The sequence below is a fragment of the Pseudonaja textilis genome, chromosome Z, assembly GCF_049901715.1.
Source record: "Pseudonaja textilis isolate UNSWEBS1 chromosome Z, rPseTex1.2, whole genome shotgun sequence".
Taxonomy (NCBI): Eukaryota; Metazoa; Chordata; class Lepidosauria; order Squamata; family Elapidae; genus Pseudonaja; species Pseudonaja textilis.
The window spans coordinates 102,687,646-102,714,437 of NC_142008.1; the positions used below are offsets into that span (position 1 = coordinate 102,687,646).

At 38.9% G+C, this 26,792-nt stretch overlaps 1 protein-coding gene across 4 annotated transcripts; it reads left to right on the forward strand.

The window, feature by feature from the left end:
• Positions 1–7,041: 7,041 nt before the first annotated feature.
• SPIB (Spi-B transcription factor) lies at positions 7,042–23,830 on the forward strand. Of its 4 annotated transcripts, XM_087915796.1 has the most exons (7): positions 7,042–7,149; positions 11,958–11,985; positions 12,785–12,872; positions 14,399–14,439; positions 17,410–17,618; positions 19,277–19,424; positions 21,243–23,830. In XM_087915796.1, exons 5-7 carry the CDS (start codon positions 17,418–17,420, stop codon positions 21,539–21,541), a joined length of 648 nt encoding a protein of 215 aa, XP_087771922.1. In that variant the 5' UTR covers positions 7,042–7,149; positions 11,958–11,985; positions 12,785–12,872; positions 14,399–14,439; positions 17,410–17,417; the 3' UTR covers positions 21,542–23,830. The 4 variants fall into 4 exon arrangements, with proteins under 4 accessions (XP_087771922.1, XP_087771919.1, XP_087771921.1 ...); XM_087915793.1 differs by lacking the exon at positions 14,399–14,439 and having other exon boundaries at positions 7,044–7,149; XM_087915794.1 differs by lacking the exon at positions 7,042–7,149 and having other exon boundaries at positions 14,402–14,439.
• Positions 23,831–26,792: the final 2,962 nt, after the last annotated feature.

Sequence of the window (26,792 nt, forward strand, 5' to 3'; positions counted from 1 at the left end):
TGGAAGTCACACAGGTTTGAATTTTTTGGAAGAATTATTACATGTTTCCAGATGACTATAGGGGCCCTCAGATTCAGAAGTCCTGGATTTAGGCTGTTTAGTAGGCAGCTAAAGCAAACCGTTCAAGCATTTAATTGCCAGTTTCACAAACCCAATAATATTCCTCTGAACACTCAGGTTATGCCTTATTGTTTGGGTTTTTTTCTTTTCTGCCCCAGAAAATTCACACCAGTCTTCATTCAGTACCATATAGTTGTGCAAAAGAGTGTCCGATCATATTTATGAGTGCATGTGCATTATTGTACAGAGCAGGAATACACCATACATATTTTATAACAAAATCTGAATTACCTTTAGAATAGAGTATATCCAGGTTATACTATTGGTACAATTAAAAACAACTGACCAAACTGGGCATTAAAGTTAATAAAGAAGAAGAAAAACTTGAGCACCAATTACAAAAGCTCACTATATCTTTGAAGAAAAAAGGAAATATAGCACAAGTTAAAGAACAGCTATGCTATAGCATGGTACTCCAAATGAATAAACCATTTTATGGCTTAATGTGAGGGCCTATTTACACAACCTATTGAGTCATTGGGATCTGACAGCACATTGAAATCAAACTACCCAATTCCCTTTGTCAACCATTTTATGCAAAATGAATCTGTAATAGAATAATTATTAGCAGAGAAAAAATCTTTTTAATTTTTTTCCAGTTTTATATTGTTGAATCATTTAGTTACCTGACTCAAGTTTTGAGATATAATTTTCTTTCAGATGAATTTCTGCTTCTAAGATAAATTGAGGTGAGAGTATAATTAGAAGTTTTTTAAAAAACAATCTGAATTGGTTTTCTAGATCACATTTTTATCAATATAGATGCTATATTCTGTGATGACTGATTATCCCTTTAACTTCATTTGTTGACTTTGTTATGCTCTGTAATCCCAGTAACTCATTATCTACTACCAATTCACATATTCATAGAACAAGATAAAGAAAATCATAAATTACTTCTGATCACCAATCCTTTAATACCTCTTACCCAGTTGGAGTCACTGACCAGATAGGTGTCAACAAACTGAGATCAAAATAATGCAACTATAACCAGTTAAATAGTTATAAAAGAATGTTAGATGGATATGGGTTCAAATTCCATCTTAGAATTGTCTTGAGGCAGATCATGGCCTGGTGCCATGAGAAATTATGTGAACCATGTGCATTTAAATAAATAATAAATACAAAATTGATACTCCGATTTCCCCTCCAAAATTATTAAAATATTTTTCAAAAAAAAAAGTAGATGATATCTAGAAAGATAATATTTTCAGGCACAATGGTTTTAAGTATAGCTTGATTGATTGGTTGGTTTTATTTAATTACTATACACACAATATGACTGGGCAGCACACCATACAGCAACAATTAAAATCATGTAATGAATCATAAAATACTAAAATAAGTACAAAAATAAAACAACATAGTGGGGGAATAATAGATCACTTAACAACGTACAAGAACATTAAGTATGGATTAAATAACAATGACAATGAGGAGCCTATTTGGAATAATATATTTCTAAGGTCCTAAACATGGACTGAAAATTTGTAGAGGTTTTGGAAGCAAATGGTGCAAATAGTTCTTCGTTATACTTTGTTCCAATATTTTGCAATTACTATATTTTTCCAATAGTGATTTCAGTACTGGGTAGGATCTATGGTCATTCAACAATAGTATAGCTGGTATATGCAAATCCATAGCTGTGGTAACTAAATCTATAGATTTCTCAACAGTCATTCACACCCACACCCACATTCACCATCTATTATTTAGTGACAAAAAAATAGAATAAACATTAATAACAAGTCCATGACTTTTTAGCATTTCATTGAAGGCAACCATTTTTCTCCAGTTTCACTGTGGCACTCAGTGCCTGGGTTCATCTACCCAAGACAAAGATAAAACCGGGACAGGCAATTACATAGTTTTGGAGATTCCGGGAAAGCTTATCAGTGCTATTGTGTGTTGGGTGGACAAGGTATCAAGTTAAACAACGAGAAGATTTATTTAGGCGCTGCATGCTATGCAGCCAGCATCTCTATTTTGTTTACTGAATTTAGAGTTCAATGTATATAGTATAACTTTAATGCATAAATGGGATCGACCACTGCCACTTATGATTGCTTCCAGTCCTGTAATAGTATGTTGAAAAAGACTCAGAAAAGAGTTCCATACAAGGGAATGCAGATGAGATGATCAGGCATCTATCAAAAAGCATCTCAGTCTTGTCTGGATTTCATTTTTGTTTAACTTCATCCAGGCCTTTCCAAAATAATCAGAAAAGAACAGCCACTTCTATAAGCCATTTGTGCGTAGGGCCGCATGTCACTAGGTTCCTAAGCCAAAGATCTAGGGCAGGCACCTTCAGGCAAAGATTGTGCTTTTTGGCTAAGATATAGTCTTCTGATGTTGGCGGATCTCATTTACATGTTCCCAATGTTATTGTACATCCCCAAACATTACTGAATTATTTTATCCCTCTTTCATGCTTGATATAAACTTCCACTGCATTTACACAACAATCTTGTGTAGATTGGTTAGTTTACCCAAGGGCATCTAAGAAGATCGTAATGTCACGTTGATTCTTGTGAAACTGGGTAAAACCAGGATCTCACAGCCCGGGTGAGGCCTCTGCAGATTATCTTCAGAGCAGCAACTGATGGGGTAGTAGCCAACGGTCCCAGAATGAGCTACATTTTTTTCCATCTTATTTCAAGAGGCATTTCAAGTCACAATATCCTCAATTTATTATCTTTCCTTTAAAATATATCCTATATAGTTTTATACAACATCCTATTACTTCTTGCCAAATAATAAAACAATTTCCCCTTTACTCCTGGAATTGTTGGGGTTATGATTTAAGAGAGACAGTAAAATGTGAACCAATGCAATCGGACCACGTAAAGAATGAAAACACATGTAATTATTACAGTGGTAGTGGAAGGAGGAAAGAGAAATTACTGACTATCAGTATGGTTCAATCTACTAAATCCAGGATTTAAAATAGCTGCATGGGGCTTTGTATTGTTAGAATGTACATTAATTACTCTAGATAAGAATTGGGTTCCTTGATGCTTACTGGTTGTGCAACTTAAAACCTTTTCCTTCTTAGATGTGCACCCAAGGTGCAGTGTTAGCTATACTCTACTGCCATGCGCCTCTCTTTCTCCTAAACTGGAAGTTGCAGATGGCAGCTTTAGGTCTTTGGGCGTAAGGAGAGGGAGGAGGGAATGCAAGGGAGCAAATGATGGGTGGGTGGGTGGCTCTCTTTCTTCTTTTCCTCTGTTGAGTAAGAGCCCTCCCCCAATCTGGAGGGCAGAGACAGGCCAATCCGGATGGCAAGGAAAGGTGTCTAAAGAGATAAAGAAGCCTTTCTGATTCTTTCACAAATGATTGGTTGTCCACGTAAGCTCCCCTCTTGAGGGGAGATATGTGGGAAAGCATGAGTCCCTGTAACAATCTCATGCACTGATCTCTGGATGCAGTGGTCCCTCTGCTTTTGCTGGGAAACAGGGGGAGGGGAAGGACGGGGGTGGGGGAGAGACTTGGGACATCTTAAGGAATAAGATTGGTGGTTATGTAAACACCCAGCCAACCATAACTGATCTTAAAAATGACAAGGAATATGGTTAGAACCTGGGAGATCACAAAACAGTAAACTAGGGGGAAAGAAAGCAATGTCTAACCACTTTATTTCAATGAAGATTACATGGCCAAACCTATGGAAGTTACTAGGAATCAAGCTCTTAGTGATCTTAAGAACTGTTTCTAAAGTAAACTTTCTTGTCTAGTTATTTACTTATTGCATTTATATATCTCCCATCTCACTGTTAAAATATCTGAGTGGGTTACAGAATAATAAAAAAGTTAAATATATAATACATATTGTGACATCAGACTGCTTGCTTTTCAGTGTTAAGCATATGGGAACTGTCAAACTTTTCTATCTGAAAATTAGTATGGTGACACTGAGGAGAAATGGTAAGTGTGTTTAATATGCCTCCTCATTTTTCACCAATGCAGTATGGTTACATACAAAGCTTTCAGGTAGGCTTGATGTATTCAGTAACTTTTTTCTTCTTATCTGTATAACAAACATAAATCAATGCTAATTTTCAGTTTTGCTTTTTTGCCAGGCAAAACTAATATTTTTAGCCGCTGAATAATAATAACAAATGGTAAAAGAGGAGCAAATAAATTCCAATTAAAAAAGAAAAGAAAATGCAGATTGCAAAAAAAACAACCTTAAATGTTGTTTACATAGTTTACCAACTAATTCTGATTGGATTTGATCATTTTGGCTGTTGACTCATTCAAAGAGATCTAAGATAGTTAAAGATATCATTGTAATACTGTATATAAACTGTTCCAAATAATGGAATTTTTTGTACTTGATAAGATTCTATCTATTCTTTGGGCCCAAGTGGACTGTATACCAATCTATGGGCACTGCTATGACATTTTTCCACAATTGCATAATCTCTATTGAAGGTTTTATCATTGCCTTATTTTTTTCTAGTTCTTTTTTAATGACTTTTCCATTTGCAGCTATTGCAATGTCTATTATCTATACTTGTTTCTTTGTTAACTACAGTCATGTCTGGCTTATTATGGCCTCAATAGTTATTAGTTATATTATTATTATTATTATTATTATTATTATTATTATTATTATTATTATTATTATTATTATTATTATTGTATTACAGAACTGTATTTTAAAAAATAAAAATTTTTGTTTAATCAAATTGTTATCAATAAGTAAAAAATTAATTTCACAATTAGTAATTGTAGTATTACAAGTAATTGTAACATTCCCTTCAGAGACAGCCCCGTACAGAGCAATTGCTGCCTGTAAGAACCAAGAGAAGATCTATTCAATTGTTTTAAAATACTTGTTTTTTAAGTGGGGGCAGCTTTGGGAGATAATAAAAAGCTGAAGCCTGGAAGATCTAATCAGCTCATGAAAACAGAAGACAAAAGAATTTGTGAAGATAGTACAATAACATGGTGTCACCCCAAAGAAAGAATTTCTGGTCACTGTTAAATTAAATTATAGAAATAAACTGAAATTATGAAAGACCAACCTTTCAGAGCCTTTGTGAAATGGAAAAGAAATTGAAATGTACCATGTAATTGCAATAATTATTAATATACATACCAGTCTTTGCTTCAAAGGGGCAATAGTGTTTTCTATAAACCACCTCTTTCACTGTATTTGAAAAGGTGCAAAAAGGAACTTGATGGATGAAACTATGTGAAGTTTGGATCACTGTCAGCCCAGCAAAGAGCTTCAGTGAACTGGCCTAAAATAATTTCTCCCACAAACCTTGCTGCTTCTGCCTCTTAGATCAACCTATTTTACAGGGCTGAATGAATATTGTGCGTTACTTTGATAATCTTAGAACAGTGTTGCCAAACCTTGGCAACTTTAAGGTGAGTGACTTAACCAGCTAGCCATAAATATGGCTGGCTGGAGAATTCCGAGAATTGAAATGTGATGGAGCCGAAGTTGGATATTAATTTTTCTAGTCTTGTATAACTGATAAAAACTGAACACTTTTGACGGGAAAAAGATTTACCTGAAAAATTCTTGCTCTGATCAGAAATTAGATTTTGTTCAGAGACAACAATACAAGAGCAAGAATCGTGGCAGTAGCCTGTGCTTCAACAAAATGGAGCAGCTCTTCCTTTTTATATTTGAAGTCCTCAGTGCTCAAATCAGCAAGATGTATATTTTGGATATGAATATTGTGTCTTTGGTGAGTTCTGTATATGGGATCATAGTTAATCGGCTGAACTAAAACGGGGAGATTGTTGAGTTCTAGCCCCACCCCCAGCCATGTAAGTCCCTGAAATTTTGAGTGAATAATTTGGGGCCAGCCACTACCTTTCACACCTCACAAGCTTTTTGTTATGGGCAAATTAGAGGGTGGGAACATTTATACAGTGCCTTGAGTTATACAAAATAAAGGTGGCATATAAAGCTAATTATAAAAACAGTAAATAAATAAATGTTGGAGTGAAATGTAGCCATGACATCTAAATGCATCTCTGTGTTTTTTGCCTTGATTTAATTTTCCAATGCCCTAATTCAACCCTTTACCTCCCAAAACTGACAATTCGAGTTCTATGCAATGAAATGAACTGTGAATCTGCTAATGCTTTAATCGTCGGATACAGTTGTTTTATTTTTACAGTGCCAGAGGATACCTTTTTTTGGCTTTTCTTATAAAGACAATTAATCAAATTTAACTTTTGAGATAACCTTCCCCCCCCTCCCGAAACTTGGTGCCCTACAATACAATGATTTTCAATCCCCATCACCACAGCAAGTGAGACTCTCTGTACTCCAAAGTAGCAGAAATTGGGGGTGGGGGTGGGGAGAAACTATAGAGGTAAAAACAGAATTTCTGAATTGGAGGTTGTGTGTTAACGTACTACGTGTAGTCTCATTTCTCCTAACTTTTACCTATTTGTGTCTATTTTTTCTTTCCCAAATATTCATAGTGATCACAAAAGTTTAGCTAGTCTAATAAAAGTATTTTGAATTATCTTCTCTCTCTCTCTTTCTCTCTTTCACGGCTCCATAAGACTACCATTGCTTTTTATGTCCAATTTGGCCGCTTGCTTTCGGCCAAACAGAAGGAAAGCTCGTCCACGATTTTGGCTGGTAGCGACATTGCGATTTGGATCTAGGCAGCGTTCGGCATGGCTAGAACGGGAAGAACTGCACCACCTCAGGCATCTCAGTCCCCGGACCTGTGAAACATTAATTGAGGTGGTGTGAGATCCACTATACAATTCCCATAACTCCCCCTCCCCCCGCCACACACACACACACTCCCCGCTGTAGGAGCTCGTTGCGCAAGGACCGCCGTAGGGCAGCCCCACCTTTCTGGGGGAATTTTATCTGAGGTCACTCCCCTCTCGACTCGCGAGTCGCAAGCCTATATAAATAGCCCCCTGCCGGCGAAAGTGCTGGCGGCATCACTGGAGAAGGCTAGTCGCTGCCACTGAAAAAGTCTCGGCGGGCTAGCGGACTGATCGTCGCCCCTCCAGGATGCTAGATTTGGATTACGCGCAGTGAGTGTGAGGGGAATTGGGTCGGGGGCGAACGGAGGGATAGAGGGCAGAAGCGGACCCTGATGGGAGCCGCGGATTTAATGTGTAAGTGGCTTAAGGAAGCGTAGAGGAGTGGGCAGAGCGGACCCTCGGGTTCGCGCGTAAGAATGGTCAGTGGCGCTTTCCCGAATCGCGCTGGCATCAGAAGCGGGAAGTTTTCCGCTTGAACGGCTCTGGCGCCTGCCAGCCCTTTTCGGTGGACCTGCGCCGAGGTGCTAGAAATGGGCGTCTGTGCTACTCGGAGAGCTCTGCCCCACAACGCTCGCAAAACAAACGCACCGCCTGGAAAAGGCAGATGCCCATCGGCAGAGGTAGCCAACTTGTGGTTCATAAGCCACATAAATCCCCAACATCTCTTTTTGGGATCCCCAGAACCCCCTTTGGAATAGTGGCGCTGGAAAGAATGACAAAGTTTCCTGAGCTGTTAATACAGATTTAAATTAAAATATGGGGCCCTAACAGAAACCTATTATACAGTTAATAACTTCTGAATTTCTCACCAAAGCCAGCTACACCCCTCTTATAGCCCTTAGTCTCCCCAAATATAGAGCAACACTCAGCCACATAAAATTTGCCCACTAGAATGTTAAAAAAAATGAAGCAAAAAGTTGTGGGGGAGAAACTGAAAATTAGGAGGCTGGTTTTTTGCTAGAAAACAAAATGTATGCATGGGTGTATGTTAAAACTGAGAAAGCAACATATTTTTAACATCTAATAAAACAATGTCAAAAGTCACATTGAAAATGAAAATAAAGAGTTAGTTAAAATCTTATTGTTGGCAGTGTTGGCATAAAGGAGGCAGACCTGATTTAAGTTCTATTCCACTCACTCCCATTTTTACTTAAAACATTATCAAAGCACTGTGCATGGTTTTCATTCTCTTCTCACAACAACCCTGTGAAGAAGGATGGACTGTGAATCAGTGACTTGTCCATAGATTACTTGTACAGCCCTATGGTTGACATAGGATTTGAATTTAGGCAGATCCTTCTTGATCTCAGTTCTAGGGGGTGGAAAACGTGATTGGAACTGTTTAGTACTTAGATGGGAGACTGCCTGCAGACTTAAGAGTTATAGGCTACACTGGAATGTAAAAAGCTTCCCATAAGAAATCCCAGGGAAATCACTCCCAAATTGACACCTTCATATAATCCACAGGAGTAGCTTTCATTCTGAAACATTTTTGTCCTTAACGCAATTTAGTGTTTCACCCCATCTCTCTTAAGTGTATACCAAATACACCAAGTGGATCTTATTTTTGACTCTTGCATTTTTATGCTTTTTTATTTGTATAGAAATATTTTGGCTGCTAATTCTCCCATTGCAGCCTTTTAGAAAGTTTACTTACGCAATTGTTTTGCAAAAATGTGTAACAGTTTTAAGTATAGAGATAACTTCATACTTTGCCAGCTATTCTCCAAATTAGCAGCCTTGATGCTATCTTTACTCTGCCCTCTCCTGTACCTGATCAGATGTTCTGTATTCTAGGTTTCTGTCCACCCCATCCCTTTCTCCCTCTCACTTTTCCTTCTTTCCTGTTGTCTGTTATGCAAATATTGAGGCTGGCGAAGGTTGGGAAAATTAGATTTGAATATTTCCCCAGCACAAGAGTGTGACAATGAGACAATGCACAGTTCTATTGCCTAATAGTTCTACTCAAAATATGCTGAGTTTTGCCCATTTTTACCCATTTTGTTGAAGCTTGGGCTGCTGCCATGATTCTTTCAATATTAATATTAATTATAATGTTTTGTTGCCCTAGAACCATGATATCAGCCTACTCGAAGCCACCCTGAGGAAATTTGGTTTTGTAGTGCACAACACATTTTTGTAAAATAAATAAATAAATAAAATTGCATCAGCTGGTGAAGTTGATCTAGGTGGAAGGAAAGTTAACAAGTCGTCCCCTCACTCCACCTTCATGGCAGTATAATCACAGCCAGGATAAATGGAGGAATTAATAACTGTCCTTTCTCAACATCCCAAATTGGATGTCTGAGATAGCTGACCAGCTCTAGTTAATGGTGAGATTATAGCTGCTGCCACTACCCTCCCTACAGTAATGTAGAGCAAAGATTGTTATATTGCACAACACCAGGAAGCCCCTTCCCCCCCGCACATTCCTTATCTAGAATGAAGCCTTCCCCAGCTAGATGCCCTGTGCTGAAGGTTAAAAGCAAAACCAGTGTAACTGAACGTGGTTGGGTTGCTGGAGTAAAACATCTGAAGGAGCAACTTAGGGGGAACTTGCTTTTTCCTTTCTCCTACATCTCTCCTTTATGAAAAAAGCTGCTTCCTGTTTGAAGGTACTGTACTAGATGATTTATGTTCGGCCTTAGGAGACACACTTTCTCTTTTCTTTTTCTGTATTATGGGCAGAGCCATGATATAATAATGTCATAGTAAGTGAATGAATGGGTCATGCTATTTTGGTGGGAGCTATCACCATCCTCCCGCTCCCCCCCACTGCTCCTTCTTACTTTCAGGCATTTTAACTTCAATTTCCATAATTTCTAGCTAGCGTGGGAGTTGTAATAGAATATGACAATGGTTTGCTATGCCAATGTATTTGCCATATTGTATTTCTATCATCAATACAATGCAGAATGGCCACACTCCTCCTTTTGTGTACTTTCTATAACTCCTAATGAATTATTACTCACCAAGATTCAACGAAGTCATCTTATCCCTGGGAAAAGGAACAGTAGCTCCTGATTCCTCCCTTGTGGCTTTTGGGACCATATCCAAATGCACCCTAAGGTCTGGAAGTATTAGCAACCTTCCCTTCTCAGGCCTCCCAGGTGCATTTGTCAGAAAAAGTTGCATGACAGAACTCATTTTGGAAATCATTAGTATCTTTTATATTTCATTTTATTTGTTAAATTTATTTGGTGCTATCTCATCGTGGGACTATTTTAAGTGGCTTGTAACAATCCCAGCACCCCTACAGTTAAATAAATCTGAGGGACCCTTGATTTTAGGAAAATTGATTCAAAGAATAGGGTACATGGATATATATATATATATTCTTAAGTTTCTGGATACTTACATGTATGGTATTCAGCTTTGTTCGGGTATTTTCCCACGTCATTGTAGTTGTGCTTTTAAAGTTGTAGCAATGTTTGCAGAATCTCATCTGCCATCATCTGCCGAAATGTTGCTACAACTTTGAAAGCACAACTACAATGACGTGGGAAAATACCTCAACAAAGCTGAATACCATACATGTAAGTACTCGAAAACTTAAGAATATATATATATATATATATATATATATATATATATATATATATATATATGTATATGTATATGTATATGTATATGTATATGTATATGTATATGTATATGTATATAGACACACACACACACACACACGCATACATACTAGGTAACATCATCAGTACTAGTGAATATGGGATTTGCTTCCTGGTTATATAAAGTAATTTGTCCTGCTGGTAGTTCTTTGATGTTGGTATTATTTTTTGCTTAATTGTTTGCTAATCCTTGCTTATTTGGATATTGGAGAGGATATGTTCTGAACTTGTTTTTGCTCCTCTTCGCTTTTTTACAGTATTGTCTATTTTGAAGTGTGTAAATATGGTTTATCTCTATGTGTCTGTAGAATTATACCATTTAGGTTTTGTTCACCTTGATTAACACCAATAATCAAGCCGAAAATAATACCCTAATCAAAGAACAACCAAGGAGAAATCCACAACCCCACTAACACTGGCAAGACAAGTTATTGTCAGGGAACAGACCCCATACTCATTTTCACTGATGATATTACCTAGTTAGGTACTGAAACATCTGCAATCAAATAATCAAACTCAGAGAGTGCCCAGAACTCCGCAGTTTTTAGCTACATCTGTTATTGGGACATGTATATCTTGCATTTTTGTTCACTCAAACCAAATGTCAGTATAGGAATATATAAAATATAACTTTTTGTTCATCAGGGAGCCTTACCAGGCATTGCACCTTGTTATAATGGAAATAATGTCCGGCTAGCATAACAATATATTGCCATGACTTTCCTCACTGTCCAATGTAATTTGTGTTTCATGTGCTCCAAGTTTCTCTTGCCCATCCATGTAGGCAACAGGCGAAAACCAAAGACAGCCCTGTTAGTTCTACTCACCAGGGTGTTGTGGCAACAATGAGAGGCAGCCAGGGTTTGAGTATTTGGTGGTACACAAAACAGTGGGAAGAGTCTACTTAAATCACGATCCCCATTCTGGAGACACTATAAATTACTAAGGAAAGGCTCCTAGGCTAATTATAGGACTGTCATACAGTGTGTGTGTGTGTGTGTGTGTGTGTGTGTGTGTGTGTGTGTGTGTGTATATATATATATATTCAGTTGTAATCCCAGCTCGATGTGTATAAGATTGTAGTTTCAAAATTAATCTCCTGCATCTGAAACAATGATAATGAACATTGTTAGATTTATAAAATACTCTTCTAGTCAAAGAAATCTTAACTGATTGATTTAGCCTTTTAGTTGATTGAACAAACTTGCTTCTGAATAAGCAAGGCTGTGTGTAGATTGGTGTGATCTGTGAAGGAAAACCATATGTTATCTACCCAAACAACAACTAAGAATAATATACAGCAGGAAGTTCCTGTCATTCTGTGCCTAACTTTTCAGTGCTGGCTGTTTTAATGTTCAATGTTCTTGGTAATATCATGGGAACACACATTCAGAGAAATGAGCTTAGTACATCAGCCTGCATATCTGCTTACCAATTTTCTTTCTTTCTTGACAGGCCTGATGGATCCCAATATGGCTATGTGGTAAGCATGTGATTTCAAATTCTTGAATTCTGAACAGGGTTGGGAAATGAGAGGCCCCTGTCCCAATTTTGAGAGATTTCAAACCTCTACTCAGGCAGGATTTGTCGAACTTTTTCTGCTAACCTGTTGGGAGGGGAAAAAGAGGTGGGAGGGAAGGAAGATGGAGTCAGAAACAAAGGAGACTGGCAGAGACTGAAGATAAAATTGTATTTTCACTTGTCAGGGAGAGTGGGAATGGCAGGTACAAGAAGAAAAAGAGACAGGTTAGATCCACACATCATACTAAAATCATGGTTGCTTAAACAGGCTTTCTCAACCCAAAGTTGTGGATGGGAAACTTTCCATGGGATGAACAAGAGTGTTTATAAAGGAGAGTATTTTTGCATCTATATCTTGAATTCTCTCTCTCTCTCTCTCTCTCTCTCCCTCTCTCCCTCCCCCCCACTCTCTCTCACACACACACACACATACACACGCCAATGGCCAAAGAATAGCCTGAAGTAATTGGCTTGTAAGAGGAGATCACACAACGACATTCTGTCCATTGACATTATGGCAACTGATACAAATGTATGTCATATGTTTATGGGGTGACATCATCATGCACATTTTCACCCCTCCACCGATGTGTAATGGGATGTTGGCAGAAGTCATGACTGCAGAGCTCATGGTGGGAAAATGCTGATCCTGAAGCAAGGATTGAATGGATTGACAAGGCAGGATGTCTTGCCTTCCTAATGCATCTTGGGAAACATTTCTGAAGTTTATATTATACTGACAACCTCACTGTATTTCTCAGTTCCCCAGTGGATTTATCAGTGATTTGGACTCTTACAAGGAAGAGTCCACATTTCCTCCCTGCCTTGGAGATCCGGAGAGCTCCCCAGGTAAGATCAGTTTAAGTGGTTTAGTATTTTACAATGTAATGCAGAATTATAAAGAAAACGATCAGTTAAAAGGCCTTGATAGAGGAGAAAACCCACCATTTAAAAAACCCAAAAGAAAACGAAGTTTGAAATAAGGTGCCACAGAAATTAACCATAAGCATCTCAGTTATCCTCACACATAAATTTGGTTTGTCACTCTCTGCTGACTTATATAGGACATTTTTGCCCAGTTTTGAAGAGCTCCAAGAAGCAACTCTTATCACTCATTTTTCTGTTCCACAGCTGCTGATCTCTCTTCTCCCCTCTGCTCTGCTCTCTTATGCAATTTAGATTTAGTCATGTAACTAACTACCACCTGACTTCTGGGACATTTCTGCATAGTTAACATTCATGGGAATCTGCCAGAATATATGCAATCTCATTTTTGGAGGTTTTCTACTCTCAGGAAGGTGGAAAGTGCCTAGGCATTGTGAGAGATCAGTGTTATGGTAGTATCTTGTCGTAAATAGTACTCAGGACCCGAACTATTTGCTAAATAGTAGGCCTTTGTCATTTGTTCTCTGAGAGCTGTACTTAGAAGCCCGTCCCCGTCATTTTATCCCCATCACAACACTTCTCTGGGGTAGAGTGAACTGAAAGGGAATGATTGATTCACATTTCAGCAGTGAGCTCTCCAGTCAAGTAAGCCTGGGTCAGATTCAGATGTTCAGATGTTCAGATTCAGCACTTTAACCATTGCTTGGCATTGCCAGTTTGGTGTATTGGTGAAGGAGCTGGCCTAGGAACTGGGAGTTCAAGGTCTCCTTTAGTCATGAAGGCCAGCTGGATGGGTGACATTGAGCCAGTTGCTTTCTCTCACAGATCAGAGAGGTGATTGTGGGAACACAGGAGGTAGGAGTACTTGGTATATTTTCTGTATACCAAATCTAACAATCTAATAATAATGCAACTATTATTACTCCCCAATAACAACATAACTATTGTTAATCTCAGGCCAAGGGAGCACTTAGATGACTGTTCTTGCGATGTGGACTGAGAAAGTGAATGGCCATTTCTGTATTGTTGCTGAAAAAACAGCATAATCACATTCCACATTGACCCCAGGATGTTAACTGAAAACAGCCTTTACTTACCTGATTGAGCCACCTGTGGCCCACTGAGTGGCTGAACAAATTACTGTTTTGCTGAGTTCACCCAGCAGGCATAGCCTTTTGGAAGCTACAATAGACAATCTTCGAGGACAAGGGCATCAGTTTAACATAAAAGTCCAAAGTATCTGGGCTTCGCATTTTACTGAAAGGCTGCAGTCTTTGCCACTGTTGGAAGGGCTCTTCACATTTTCCTTGGGAGGTGAAAATGACTCTTCTTTCTACAGTAGGCAATGCATGTACTTCCTTGCTGGCAAATGTGAATGGAAATGTGGATGTTCATTCTGTAAACATGTATGTAATAGGTCTATGTGCTAGCAAATAACATTCTTGATGAACGACATCTTCCTTACTGTTTCTACTTTGGTCTTCTTTTAGCAGGTTCATCAAAACCACACTTCTAATGTAGCTTGAAAAATGTAAGTGCATGGGGTTATTTTAAGCATGCACCATATTCTTCATTGGAAGTTATAATCAATAACAAACAACACAAATGCAAGAATTGTATTAGCAGGAAGCCAAAGAGAAACCAAATATTGCAATCTGTCTGATAGAAAAGATTCAAAGTCCCAAGTAGAATTTGCAACAAAATATTGTACTGAAAAATATTCTTGTTTGACTACTGCAAACCTCTTTTGTTTGACTACCAGCAAGCCTCTTTAGAAACGCTTTATAAGCATTTCCCCCTATTACAGCTACTATTTCACTGTGCCCACTGAAGATGTTCAGTCCTTATCAGTTGAAGGGGGGAATGAAACAGATTTTTAAAAACCTACCTCCTGAGCTGTTCAGTGAGCCCATTGCTGCCTTATCAGATTTTGCTCCCTGCAGGGAGAAGCAAGACTGCAAATATGCATTAGGGTTGCTAGCTTTGCTATTCTTAGGCAAATTCATGGTAGCAGATATTTGCACAGACCCTACTTTACAACTGCCCAGCACACAGAAAGCTCTTTGTAGTTAGCTCTGAACATCATCAACCCCTTGGTACCTAAGCAAACCAAGTGGGTGTTGGAGTCGTTCTCCTAGAGTAGGGGAAAAAGAAGCATTGTGTAGGCCTCCTCCCCGTAGGAAACCTCACCTGACAAGGGCAGACTCACATCTCAAAGCAAGGAGTGAACATGAGTGCAAATCAGAGGTGGTATTCAGCAAGTTCTGATCAGTTCTGGAGAACCAGTAGTGGAAATTTTGAGTAGTTCGGAGAACCGGCAAATGCCACCTCTGACTGGCCCCGCTCCCATCTATTCTCTGCCTCCCGAGTCCCAGCTGATCAGATGGGTCTTCTTTTGTTGCCCTGCACAGGAGAACAGAGCTGGAAAGCAGGTTAGTGGGGTGGGGTGAGAATGCAGATTTTATAGTATTCTTCCCCTGCCACGCCCACCAAGCCATGCTACCAAGCCACGCCCACAGAACTGGTAATAATTTTTTTTAATCCAACCACTGGTGCAAATGATACACAGGGACTCCCTTATCCCTCCCCACAGGAATCTCACCATAATAAGCAAAAGGAAAGAGGGTGGTATATGAAACAATCTCAAAGGGAAGCCCACAGATAGTACAGGTAATCCTCAATTTACAAGCATTCATTTAGTTTGAAGTTACAACTGCACTGAGAAAGTGACTTATGTCTATTTTTCACACTTATGACTGTTACTGCACCCCATGATCACATGATCAAAATTAGGATGCTTGCCAACTGACTTGTATTTATGACAGTTGTAGTGTCTTGTAGTCATGGGATCAACCTTTATGATTTTCTGATGAGCAACCTCAATGGGGAAGCCAGTTTCATTTAACAACTGCACTGATTCATTTAACAACTATGGCAAGAAAGGTTGTAAAGTCGAGCAAAACTCACTTAACACCTGTCTTGCTTGGAAACAGAAATTTGGGGCTCAATTGTGGTTGTCAAGGACTGTCTGCAACTGATCTGTGATTTTATTTTATTTACTTGATTTCTGATACTATCAAGAAAGTAGAAGCTTGCCATTGAAAGCTGCCTGTGATAGGGAGTATAGAAAAGCCATCAAGAATAGTAGACTAGGGATGCAGCAGTCTTAACTGCCGTTTTTTCAGATTTGCTCTTTGCATACTGATTGTGTGGGAAGGACTTCCTCTTCTTTTAGTCCTCTTTGTGGAAAGTTAGTCAAGTCAAGACAAAGATGTGATATTCCTTTGTGTTTCTTTATTAATTCAAGGTTTATTCCCATTTTGCTCCAGGAATTCAGGGCAATATATACAGAGCTATTGATTTCCATTTCCTCCCTAAAATGGTCAAAGATAGTGACTGGCTTCATATCATTTAGTGGAGAGTAGATTTGGCCTTCAGTATCCTAATCCACCACCTAATTCTTAGAACACGCTGTCTTTCTTTTTCTCTTCTGCCTGTTTTCAGATTATTTACATGGAACTGTAGCTGATGATAACCAGACTATTTACATTATTATTTGTTTAAACAATGACTCAAAGTTACAATAGGATTAGAAAAAGTGACTTATGACTCATCTTTGATGTTACAACCATCAACCTAGCCCCAGAGCCACATGATTGCAATTCTGATAGTTGGCAACCAGTTCGCAGTTGCGATGGGTGCAATGTCTTACGTTCATGTGATTGTAAGTTGCAAACCTTCTCAGCCACAACAAGCAATATCAATTTGGGAAATTGGATTTGCTTAACGACCATGTTAATTGCTTGATTCTCCTAATGACCATAGTAAAAATGGTCACAAAATCAGGTTTGGTTACACGACGACTCATTTGGTGACTACATCTCTTAGCGACTGAAATTCCAATGCCAATTGTGGTTGTAAGTCGAAGACTACCAGTAAATACAAAACAACAGCAGGTGAAAAAGCAGATGAAGCTCTACTGATTAGTAGTAGATGTGCAGGATTGTTTATTTGCTTATTGCTTTATTTTAAGCATTTTTGTGGCCATTTCAAACTAGGTGTCATAGGGCAGCATACCAAAACCAGCAGAAAATAATACAAGAGAAAAACAAGCATATGTAACAAAAAACAAATAAACAATTAAATGGTGAACAGAAGCTAAAATTTGTTATGTCCCATGAAATGGGAACTCTGCTCAACCTGAATTAAGGGTCCATGGGAAGAACCGCTTCTCACTATCTTCTAAAGTCTGGATCCGCTGATTATTCCAGTGTATGGTGGAAAGAAAGTGGTAATAGCCACTCCTTTTCATTATACCTAACCATCCCTTCTGGGTGGTAGATCTTGCTTGCAATGCATGGTCAAAGGAAACACCTACTAACCTGAAGTTTGTGCACACTTACTGATGATTTTGGATTACTTTTTAATACGATGCTTTTGAACAGTGAGCTTCTCTAAGTATCTTGGATCCTTCTTGTTGACCTAGGATCTTGCTTTTCAGAGTCTTGTATGAACTGGCTAGAGATGCAAGAACCTGGATATGAACCCTTCGAGATAGGACACCTGGCTCAGCTGCAGAATGTCCAAGTCTCCTACCCGCCTGGCACTTTCCCTCAGCCACAACTCTCTCTTGAACCAATCTACAACCATGAGGGAATGATGCCTGCCCAGAATCCAGCTATGGTATTCAAGGAAGAATACAACACTGAGGTAATGGGCGGAACCTTAGGGCCTAGGAAGGGGGAAGGAACATGGGATCTCATTGGGAAGACTACTCTTTTCCTATAGGATTATTTCCAGACATATGGATTTCCTAACCAGCATGGCTTTTGCTAATGACTTTTAACCACAATAGGACCAGAATTGCAATGGCTAAGTAAGACAGTTGTTAAATGAGTCGTACTTTATTTGCAATCTTTCTGCTAAGTTGTTAAGTGAATCATTATAATTGTAAAGTTAATCATGCCATCATTTAGTGAACCCAGCTTTCCCCATTGACATAGCTGGGAAGCTTGCAAATTGAGATCACGTAACTCCAGGATGCTGCAACTGTCATAAGTACATGCCAGTTGCCAAGTGCCTAAATTTTGATCACTTGATCACGGGGAAGCTACATTGGTTATAAGTGTGAGGGCTAGTCATAAGTCTTTTTTTCAGTGCCATTGTAATTTCAAAGGCCTCAATAGTTGTAAGTTGAGGACTACCTGTACTGGTTGGTGAAGCAAGGGAGATGAAATCATTAACCCTTGAGTTTTCATACAAGAAAATAGGGTCAGTTGATAAAAGAAAATACTGTGGGAATTTACCTGTTCTAGATGGGGGAATGAGGTAGGAGCATCACTTGCATTGTGAAAAATGTTGCAATTTTTCCTTTGTCATTCATTGGTCAAATAGGCTACAGGGGACCCACATTTTTAATAAAGCAGAATGGCATGCAGGGAATGACATCTCTCCTCAACACCATTGCCCTGATCAAATTGTTGGACTTTCCCTATTTTCTCTCCTGACATTTCATTTCACTTCACCATCTCACTTCATTTAACTGATGCATTGATTTGATATCATTCATATTTGGGGTGGGGTTTAAATGATATTATATATATATATGTTTTCTGAGGTTCTCGCGGGTATTTGTATGTGGATCTTTGGTTATTCGGGTTTTCTCCCGCATAAAATTGAAAGTTGAGCCGAAGACACAAGCCTGAAGATGATGAATGAGACTTCATCGAAACGTTGCCTAGATACTTCGAATCTTACGCGGGAGAAAACCCGAACAACCAAAGATCCACATACAAATACCACGCGAGAACCTCAGAAAACATATATATATATATATATATATATATATATATATATATATATATATATATTTGTTTTCTTAAGTTTCAGCTTCATGTATGTGTGTGTGTGTGTGTGTGTGTGTGTGTGTATATACATATATACATACATACATACACACACACGCACACATATAATGACATAGGAGATAGAGCTTTCTGCATGGCGTGATCCTTGGTCTTTAGAAGGCTATAAGGAAATGTCAACAAAATATGGCAATATATTCTAATTTAAGATTGAACCAGCCTCAAAGTGAGACCTTCTGGCAGTACACTTGATTTTAGAGATTATCTTTTGGGCAGGAAGTGCGAGAAAAATAACCTCTTTCCTATCCTCCAAAAATATTTATCTACCCTGCTATGTGACATTAAAAAGTTCAGGTTATAAAGCTATCTTTCACATAAGAAAAACAGACCAACTGGAGAGCTATTTTGTAATAATCTAAGTAATCCAGTTTGGTTCTTACTTTCAAGACTGGGAACTGTTATTTAAGTGTTTCATTCCATTAAATTGTCATTTGATCTCTACAGATCTATCTGCCCTATGAACAGTATTCTGCTGCAAGGGAAATATGTAGCCCATTGTCAGAAGAGGGGGAATTTCACAAGGATGGCCGGAATCTGGAAGTATCTTCTGAGAGTGATTTGGATGAGAATCTCTTGTCTAGGTTTGATTCTGGTGAGTGGAGAGTAAGAATCCTAACTCAGAAAGTAGATAAAGACTCCAAAGATGATAGAAGGCCCAAAGTATTGATCTGCAAGTTAATAAATATGTTGCAAGCACAAACAATCACTAAGACATCAATCCACAACAGATAATTTAGGCCTGTGATCCTCAAACTGAGCTGTTATCCACAGACAGGCATTTGGCAGGTGTATAATTTCCATTTCTTTCTCAACACACGGCATCCAATATATGTGGCCCAGCATATCCAAAAAGCATTGGAATGAGAGAATGCAGCTTGCTCACTAAATTTCAGAAAACATAATGTGTGGGCTAGATTGAGAAATTGAAAAACATTTCAGACACATGCTGGAGCACTGCTAAGAAAACAGCAGTGGATTGAGCTTGCTGTCTATGGAGATTTTCAGTCATCCAGGTCATGGTTGTCCCAGAGGTACTTTTCAAAAGGCAACTGGACTTTATTTTTCCTTGATGAGAACATCTTCAAGGAAAAAACAAGAAAGTCCAGTTGCCTCCTGAAAAAGCACCTTTGGGACAACCATGACATGGATGTCTAAAAATCTCCATAGATACTAAGCTCAATTCCTCTTAGTTGTAGGCATGCTGTTTTCTTAGTAGTGCTCCTTTGGGACAGTTGAGCTTGAGGTATCTTTTAATGTTTAGCAAGTGTCTCATTTAATGACTCTTTGCAGTTGAGATGATGATAAAAAGGTAATTTTATGACAAATCCTTTCATTTATGACTGCCGCAAATTCTTAAAGCAAAGGAAAGTTGAGATTGTAAGTACAATCCCAATTTCACTTAGCAACCACTTTGCTGACTAACTGAGTTGCCAATTCTAATTATGGTTGCTAAGTAAGGACTTTCTTTATCAGGATATGAAATTAACAACTTCTAAGTTTATGCCATCTCAAGGAAGTTGATTATGATTCCACAAAATATCTTCAATTATCAATTTTTGTTTTGCCTGCTCATGTCTTAGATGTACATATATGTGGGGATTCTTTCTTAATATCATCACCCCCACCCTAATCTTAGGATCAGTTCTATGTTCATTCTGAAGTAGGTGGCTCTCCTTTTTATCATGGTAGAGTTAACTTTGGGTCTTCAGTGTATAATTAATAGTGATGATTCTTCAGCCATCATTCTTATTTATACTATTATGCCATGGAGCTAGCATGATGTCACAGGTGCTGTTGAGGAAATTAAGTCCATATTAATATTTTCCAAAAGTCTCTTGATCCTTCTCTAGAATAGCCTATAAAACAAGCTATGGTTGCTTTGCATTAGTTGAGTGGAAAAACTCCTGTGATATAATGCCGGAAGGAACCCTATCTATTCCCAGCCCTGAGTGACTGTTTTGGTTTTCTGAACAAATGAGGAAAGTTAAGATCAGTGTTCATCTGGATAACAAAACAAGCATCAGTGTGAATCTCCATTGCTTGGGAGAATTCTCTTAGAACTGAATGGTGAAATGTCATGATTGTGATCTCCCCCACCCTCTACAAGAAGTCCCCACCCATATGGTACCCTAACTCTTAGAGGTAATCCAGAAAGAGGTTTTACTTTAATTTATCATCAGAGATTTAGACAGACAAATATTAAATTTATCTCAGAGATTTTTTTTTAGCCCTCGTGACATGCTGGAAAGCCCTCTCTTTCAGGCCTCTTCCATCCTTGAGAACAAGACAGGCTGCAGTCATGACCACCTAGTTCCTTTCCTCCTTGGTGGGGAGTGCTTTGCTCTGAGCAGCAGATGGTGCGGGGGCATCTGCCACATCTGTCTATCCCGATCTTTGGTCTCTTCTGCAGGCTCTCGCCGGAAACTCCGCCTCTACCAGTTTTTGCTGGAGCTCCTTGAAGGTGGTGACATGAAAGAATGTGTGTGGTGGGTGCAGCGTGATGCAGGCATCTTCCAGTTCTCTTCAAAGCACAAGGAGGTTTTGGCACACCGCTGGGGCCAGCAGAAAGGCAACCGCAAGAAAATGACCTACCAAAAAATGGCCCGAGCTTTGCGCAACTATGGCAAAACAGGCGAGATCCGCAAAGTGAAGAAGAAGCTTACGTACCAGTTTGGGACCTCACTGCTGAGCCCATCACCTTCTTCCTAAAGCCCTCAGGACTCCTGGGCCAGAATAGCCTCCAATGAAATGCTTCCTTTGTTGGCTTTCTTGAAAACTCTATTTGGGCATTTGCCAGCATGGCTGTAAGAGAACCTGCCAGATGCTTAGTACGAAGCAAGGAGGGTTGGTCTGAAGGCAATGAGGGCTTTTATTGGGTGGGAGGTCCTGCACTTTAAGGGAAGGTTTATGAACCAGGACTTGGGAGGTTTCCTTTTTGGGATGGGAAATTGAGGTTCAGTGGAAATGCATCAGGCTAGGATTCCTGGGTTAATCTTTCCCGGATGGTCTGAGAATCAGAGCTCATATCAACTCTTTTCATGGAATGAAAAAGAGATGAGACAGCAGCAGAGCTGCTAAATTATTTTTGAATATGACCTTAATGGATTTATGCCCACTCCTTAAAATATTTGTGGCGTCTCCCTACAATTGCATAGGACTTAATCCAATGCTTCTCTTATTCTCTTGCCATTCCATGCCTTCATCAACATGAATGACTTTTGGAGCAAGTAGGGAAATTGTGCACAGTATAGTTCTGGAACTCTTTCCAATCTCTTAATAGCTACTCCACTCATATAATCAGGAAGTAAAAGTGGACAAATCAGCCACTGTCTGAGTTACTGCTCAGATTCAACCCATTGTTTATCTTTCTTTTGCCAGCTTCCTTCCTCACACCAAATTTGGTTTTGTTCAGTTTTCAGAGAATAATCTGGAAAGACAGTTGGTTAGAGTCCTTTAAACCAACTAGAAACTTCTTTAAGCAACTTCTTTCCAACAGTCTGCTGGAAAGAATAAAGAAACAAACAATTGGTAAGGAGAGGCATCATCCCACAAGTGCTGGTCATAAAAAGTACTCATCTCTTGTACTTAGATCCAACAAATACATTGGAAGCAAACCAGGGACAGATATGCAACTTGGAATTTATATGGATTCTCTGGGTTGATATGATCCTCTATGGTTGTTTCACACAAGGATTTGGTAGCAGTTTGAAAGCAACTCCAAAGTTTTACATTTTTTCAGTGTTGACAGTGTTGGAAGACTGAGCTAATTAATTTTTAATTCAACTTTGGTGTAAGTAGTCCTTGGCTTATGACAACAATTAGGTTTGGAGTTGCCGTTGCTAAGTAAAACAGTTTCTATTGTTCAGCAATGACCATGTGGGTTGTTGAGCAAGAACCTAATGTGACCACAACTTCTGACTTCCTGCCAGCTTTATTACTGAATTTACTTGTAAGTACTCGGTAGAGAACTTAGGAAATCATGATCACATGACTGTGGGGGATACCGTGATGCCTGGAACTCTGAGAACCCACAATAAGTTGTTCAGCGCTGTCCCAAGCTTGAATGTTCTCTGAACCAGTGGTCATAACCCCAGGAACATCTGAACCTTGAGTTTGATAACTTTGTACCCCCTTCTCAGTTTTTTCAGTTTCTTCTTTCAGCAAGGAATCATAATTTATGGGTTGCCAGTTTCCTTCTCTGTACTGGAAATACAGTAAGGAGATATTTGTTGCTTGGAGGAAGTTATTTCTCTTCCTTCAAGCAACAAAAGTGTGAAAGTCCATGCACCTTAAAATTGCCCAGGTTGAAAATTAGTGCTCTAGGATTAACACATTTTGGATCAGGGCAATGATCTTTACTTCTGGTTCATCTGTTGGTAGAAGCAATCACTTACAAATTGCTTCTAAAGACTGGGAAAAGAAAACAGAATGTGGAAATTGCCTGAGTTAACATCATTTGAGCATCATGGTGGGAAGGAAGCAGATTATTCATTTTGGTGACACTTTGTACTAGTCTACTGTCCCCTTGGGAGCCAAGACAGATTCACCATTTTTGATAAGTCATGTTTTGTTTAGCTACAGTTTGCTGGCTTAACTAGAATCGGTTGTGTAACCAAATCACTGTGGTTTGTTGAGTTACAGCTAATCATGTTGTGCAACCCCAGTTTTGTGGGCTGGCCTTTTGTAACTGGAGGAAACACAAGATGAGGCCCATAAGGCTTGGATCTAAGAACAGGCAAGATAAACATGAGGGAGCTTTCAGGAGGGAGGGATATAATAGATCTTCAAATAGTAGAAAAAAGATAGTATTGATGGGCAGCAGCGGACGGGAGGGAGGGATTCACATCTCTGGCCCAGGACTTGAGTATGTAACGTATTCAAATGTTTATTTAATACTACGGAGTGGGAAGTTTTTGGTTAAAATCTGATTATTTTTAAAATTGATAACTTTTGTACATATTTTGGAAATTGCTAATAAATGTTTACAACAACAGTGAATTTAGTTACAGCTGAGTTGTTTTATAGCTGTTCAAACACTGGGAGGAAGGATGCTGGTGGATAAAAGCTCTTTGCACTTTCTCTATATCACCTCATCTCAGCCAGACAGAAGGATGAGCATGAAAGAATGGTCAGAACAGGGCATCTGTGTATGTGAGGAGTGGGGAAAAAACTAATCAGGGTGGTGGCAGGAATCATGTAATTTCTTGTTTATGCACATCATATCGCATTAAAAGGGGTCAGGATAGAATTAGAATCAATGGAATGGAATGGAATGGAATGGAATGGAATAGAATAGAATAGAATAGAATAGAATAGAATAGAATAGAATAGAATAGAATAGAATAGAATAGAAGAGTTGGAAGGTACCTTGGAGGTCTTCTAGTCCAACCACCTGCTTAGGCAGGAAACCCTACACCACTTCAGACAAATGGTTGTCTAATCTCTTCTTTAAAACTTCCAATGTTGGAGCATTCACAACTTCTGGAGGCAAGTTGTTCCACTGATTAATTGTTCTAACTGTCAGGAAATTTCTCCTTAGTTCTAAGTTGCTTCTCTCCTTGATCAGTTTCCACCCATTGCTTCTTGTACGGCCCTCTGGTGCTTTGGAGAATAGCTTGTCTCCCTCTTCTTTGTGGCAGCCCCTGAGATATTGGAATACTGATATCATCTCATCACTAGATCTTATTAAACTAGACATAACCAATTCTAGCTGCTGTTCTTTATATGTTTTAATCTCTAGTCCCTAATAATCTTTGCTGCAAGGATAGGATCAGGATATTAATCATGTGGTTCTGACTACCATCTTGTCTTTCTTGATCCCACCCTGCAAATCCTCTTGGATGGCAAATTTGTCCAATTTGTTTTACCTTGATCCTGTTCTGTTTAATCTACCTCTGTAAATCCCAGAGTCTGTCTGAGATGGCTCCCTCTGTATTTTTGGCAAATTAGGAAAACATTTTTTGATTTTAATATGTAGCATCCTTCAAAACCAAATGAGTTTAACCTACAAATCCCATGCTGACTGAGAAGTCTGGAAGCTGCAGATTCAACTTCTCAGAAAAGCATCATCTTGGCAGAGGCTGGGATATTGGTTTTTTTTATTCCATTTAGATTTTTTTCTCCAAAACTTTGCTTATCCCTTCGCACCATTTCTCTGAACTCCACAATATCCTTCTTAGTGTGACATAGTTAATAAAAGGGACATAACTTTATTCACAGTTCTGTAGCTACCATCTTAACCTTTTTGCCCCTGTCCCCTGGATGCCCATGCCACTCAAGTCTAGGGACAAAAGCTGGCATCACATCATTACCATAACAGAGAGGAGTTCGAAATTTAATCATTAACAATGAGCACTCAGAATTAAGTGACCATGTGACCAGGATACTCTTTTACAATCCTTGATAGCGATACATTTCTGTATATATTTGCATATGATGATAATAATTTATTAGATGTACATGCTACCTGAATTTAGTGACTCAGGGCAGTTTATAAATTACTAGACCCCCTCCCCCCCAAGAAACAAAAAAGAACATAGATGGCAGAAACAAAACAAAAAACCCTCAGAAAACAAAGAAAAAGAAAAAAAGAGAGGTTCAATCATGCCTGCCAAAGACCTGGGTAAAACATCAGCACTTCAGGGCCCTTCCAAACATCAATAGGCTGGGGGCACATCTCAAATGTTTAGAGGAATCTCATTCCAGAAGGCAGACATGGCTTGTAATAAGCTGTGAGAACAATCTCTGGAGACCCAAAGGTGCTTTTTCAGGAGGCAACTGGACTTTCTTGTTTTTTCTTTGAAGACATTTTGCTTCTCATCCAAGAAGCTTCCTTAGCTCTGACAGGACAGTGGGGAATGGAAGGGTTTATATTCCTTGCAGACAGCTGGTCATTTGCATCCTTTTAGGGTCGTTGAAGCACTTGGAGCCTCTAAACCACAGGGGTGTCAAACTCAAGCCCTGAAGGCTGTGTCTGGCCCATGGGGTGCTTAGTTCTGGTCCGCACGGCCTCCCTGGAAAGAGCAAAGGACTGGCCCATGGTGCCTCTGCCACCAAAAATGGAGTTTGTGAGGGCCATATGCAGCTCTCCTGGGCTCCATTTTCACTGCAGAGTGCTAGCAAAACAAACTACTAGCAAAAGTGGCATTTGATCCCATCAGTGGCCAGCCCACCCTGACCATGCTCACCCTGGCCCCCCCAAGGTCAAACATAACCCTGCTCATGCAACCCTCAATGAAATTGAATGTGACACTCCGGTTCTTTTTTAAATATTATTATATCTTTCATTCTTTTAAAAAATATACATCCATATTGTGCGTGAATAGAGTTGGTTCTGGGTATCATTCATATTAATCCAATTTGCAGTAACAATGTTAATAACCGCTATCACATTTATCAAATTTAAGCAATCCTCATTATATTATTTAAACATACATAAACAAAAAATCCTTAACTCCTCATCTTTATCTTCATCTCTATCTTTATTGTTTAATCTAAATATTTCGCTGTTGTATATAGGCAACGTTGGTTCTAGGTATCTAGGTTGGTTCTGGGTATAATTCATATTAATCCAATTCATGCTAACAATGTTAGTAATCTCTATCAAATTTAAATAATCCTCATATTATTTAAACATACATTAAAAATGCCTAACATCTATAAACTTCTAATCTTTCTATCTATTATTTTTATTCATTCTATAAAAATTATATTCTAATATTTCCCCTATCTAATTTTATTTCACCCTCTTTCAGCTTACAACCAGGCTACTTTAATATTTAAAGGGCAGTTCTTTCTATCCATTACCTCTTCTTCTCTTTAGTGTTTCAATTCTTACCCATTTTTAATTCTCCTTCCACTCTCCTCATCTTTATCTTTATCTTCATCAATATCTTTCTTGTTCAGTCTGAACAGTTCTCCAAGTACAATCTTATACTGCCTGTTCTCCCAAATATCTCCC

Excerpts from the sequence above, each read along its gene's own strand:
- SPIB (XM_087915793.1), top strand. The coding sequence starts at position 7,127 with ATGCTAGATTTGGATTACGCGCA. Across the intron at positions 12,873-17,409 it reads AGATCCGGAGAGCTCCCCAG|AGTCTTGTATGAACTGGCTA; the intron begins GTAAGATCAGTT and ends CTTGCTTTTCAG. Across the intron at positions 19,425-21,242 it reads CTTGTCTAGGTTTGATTCTG|GCTCTCGCCGGAAACTCCGC; the intron begins GTGAGTGGAGAG and ends TCTCTTCTGCAG.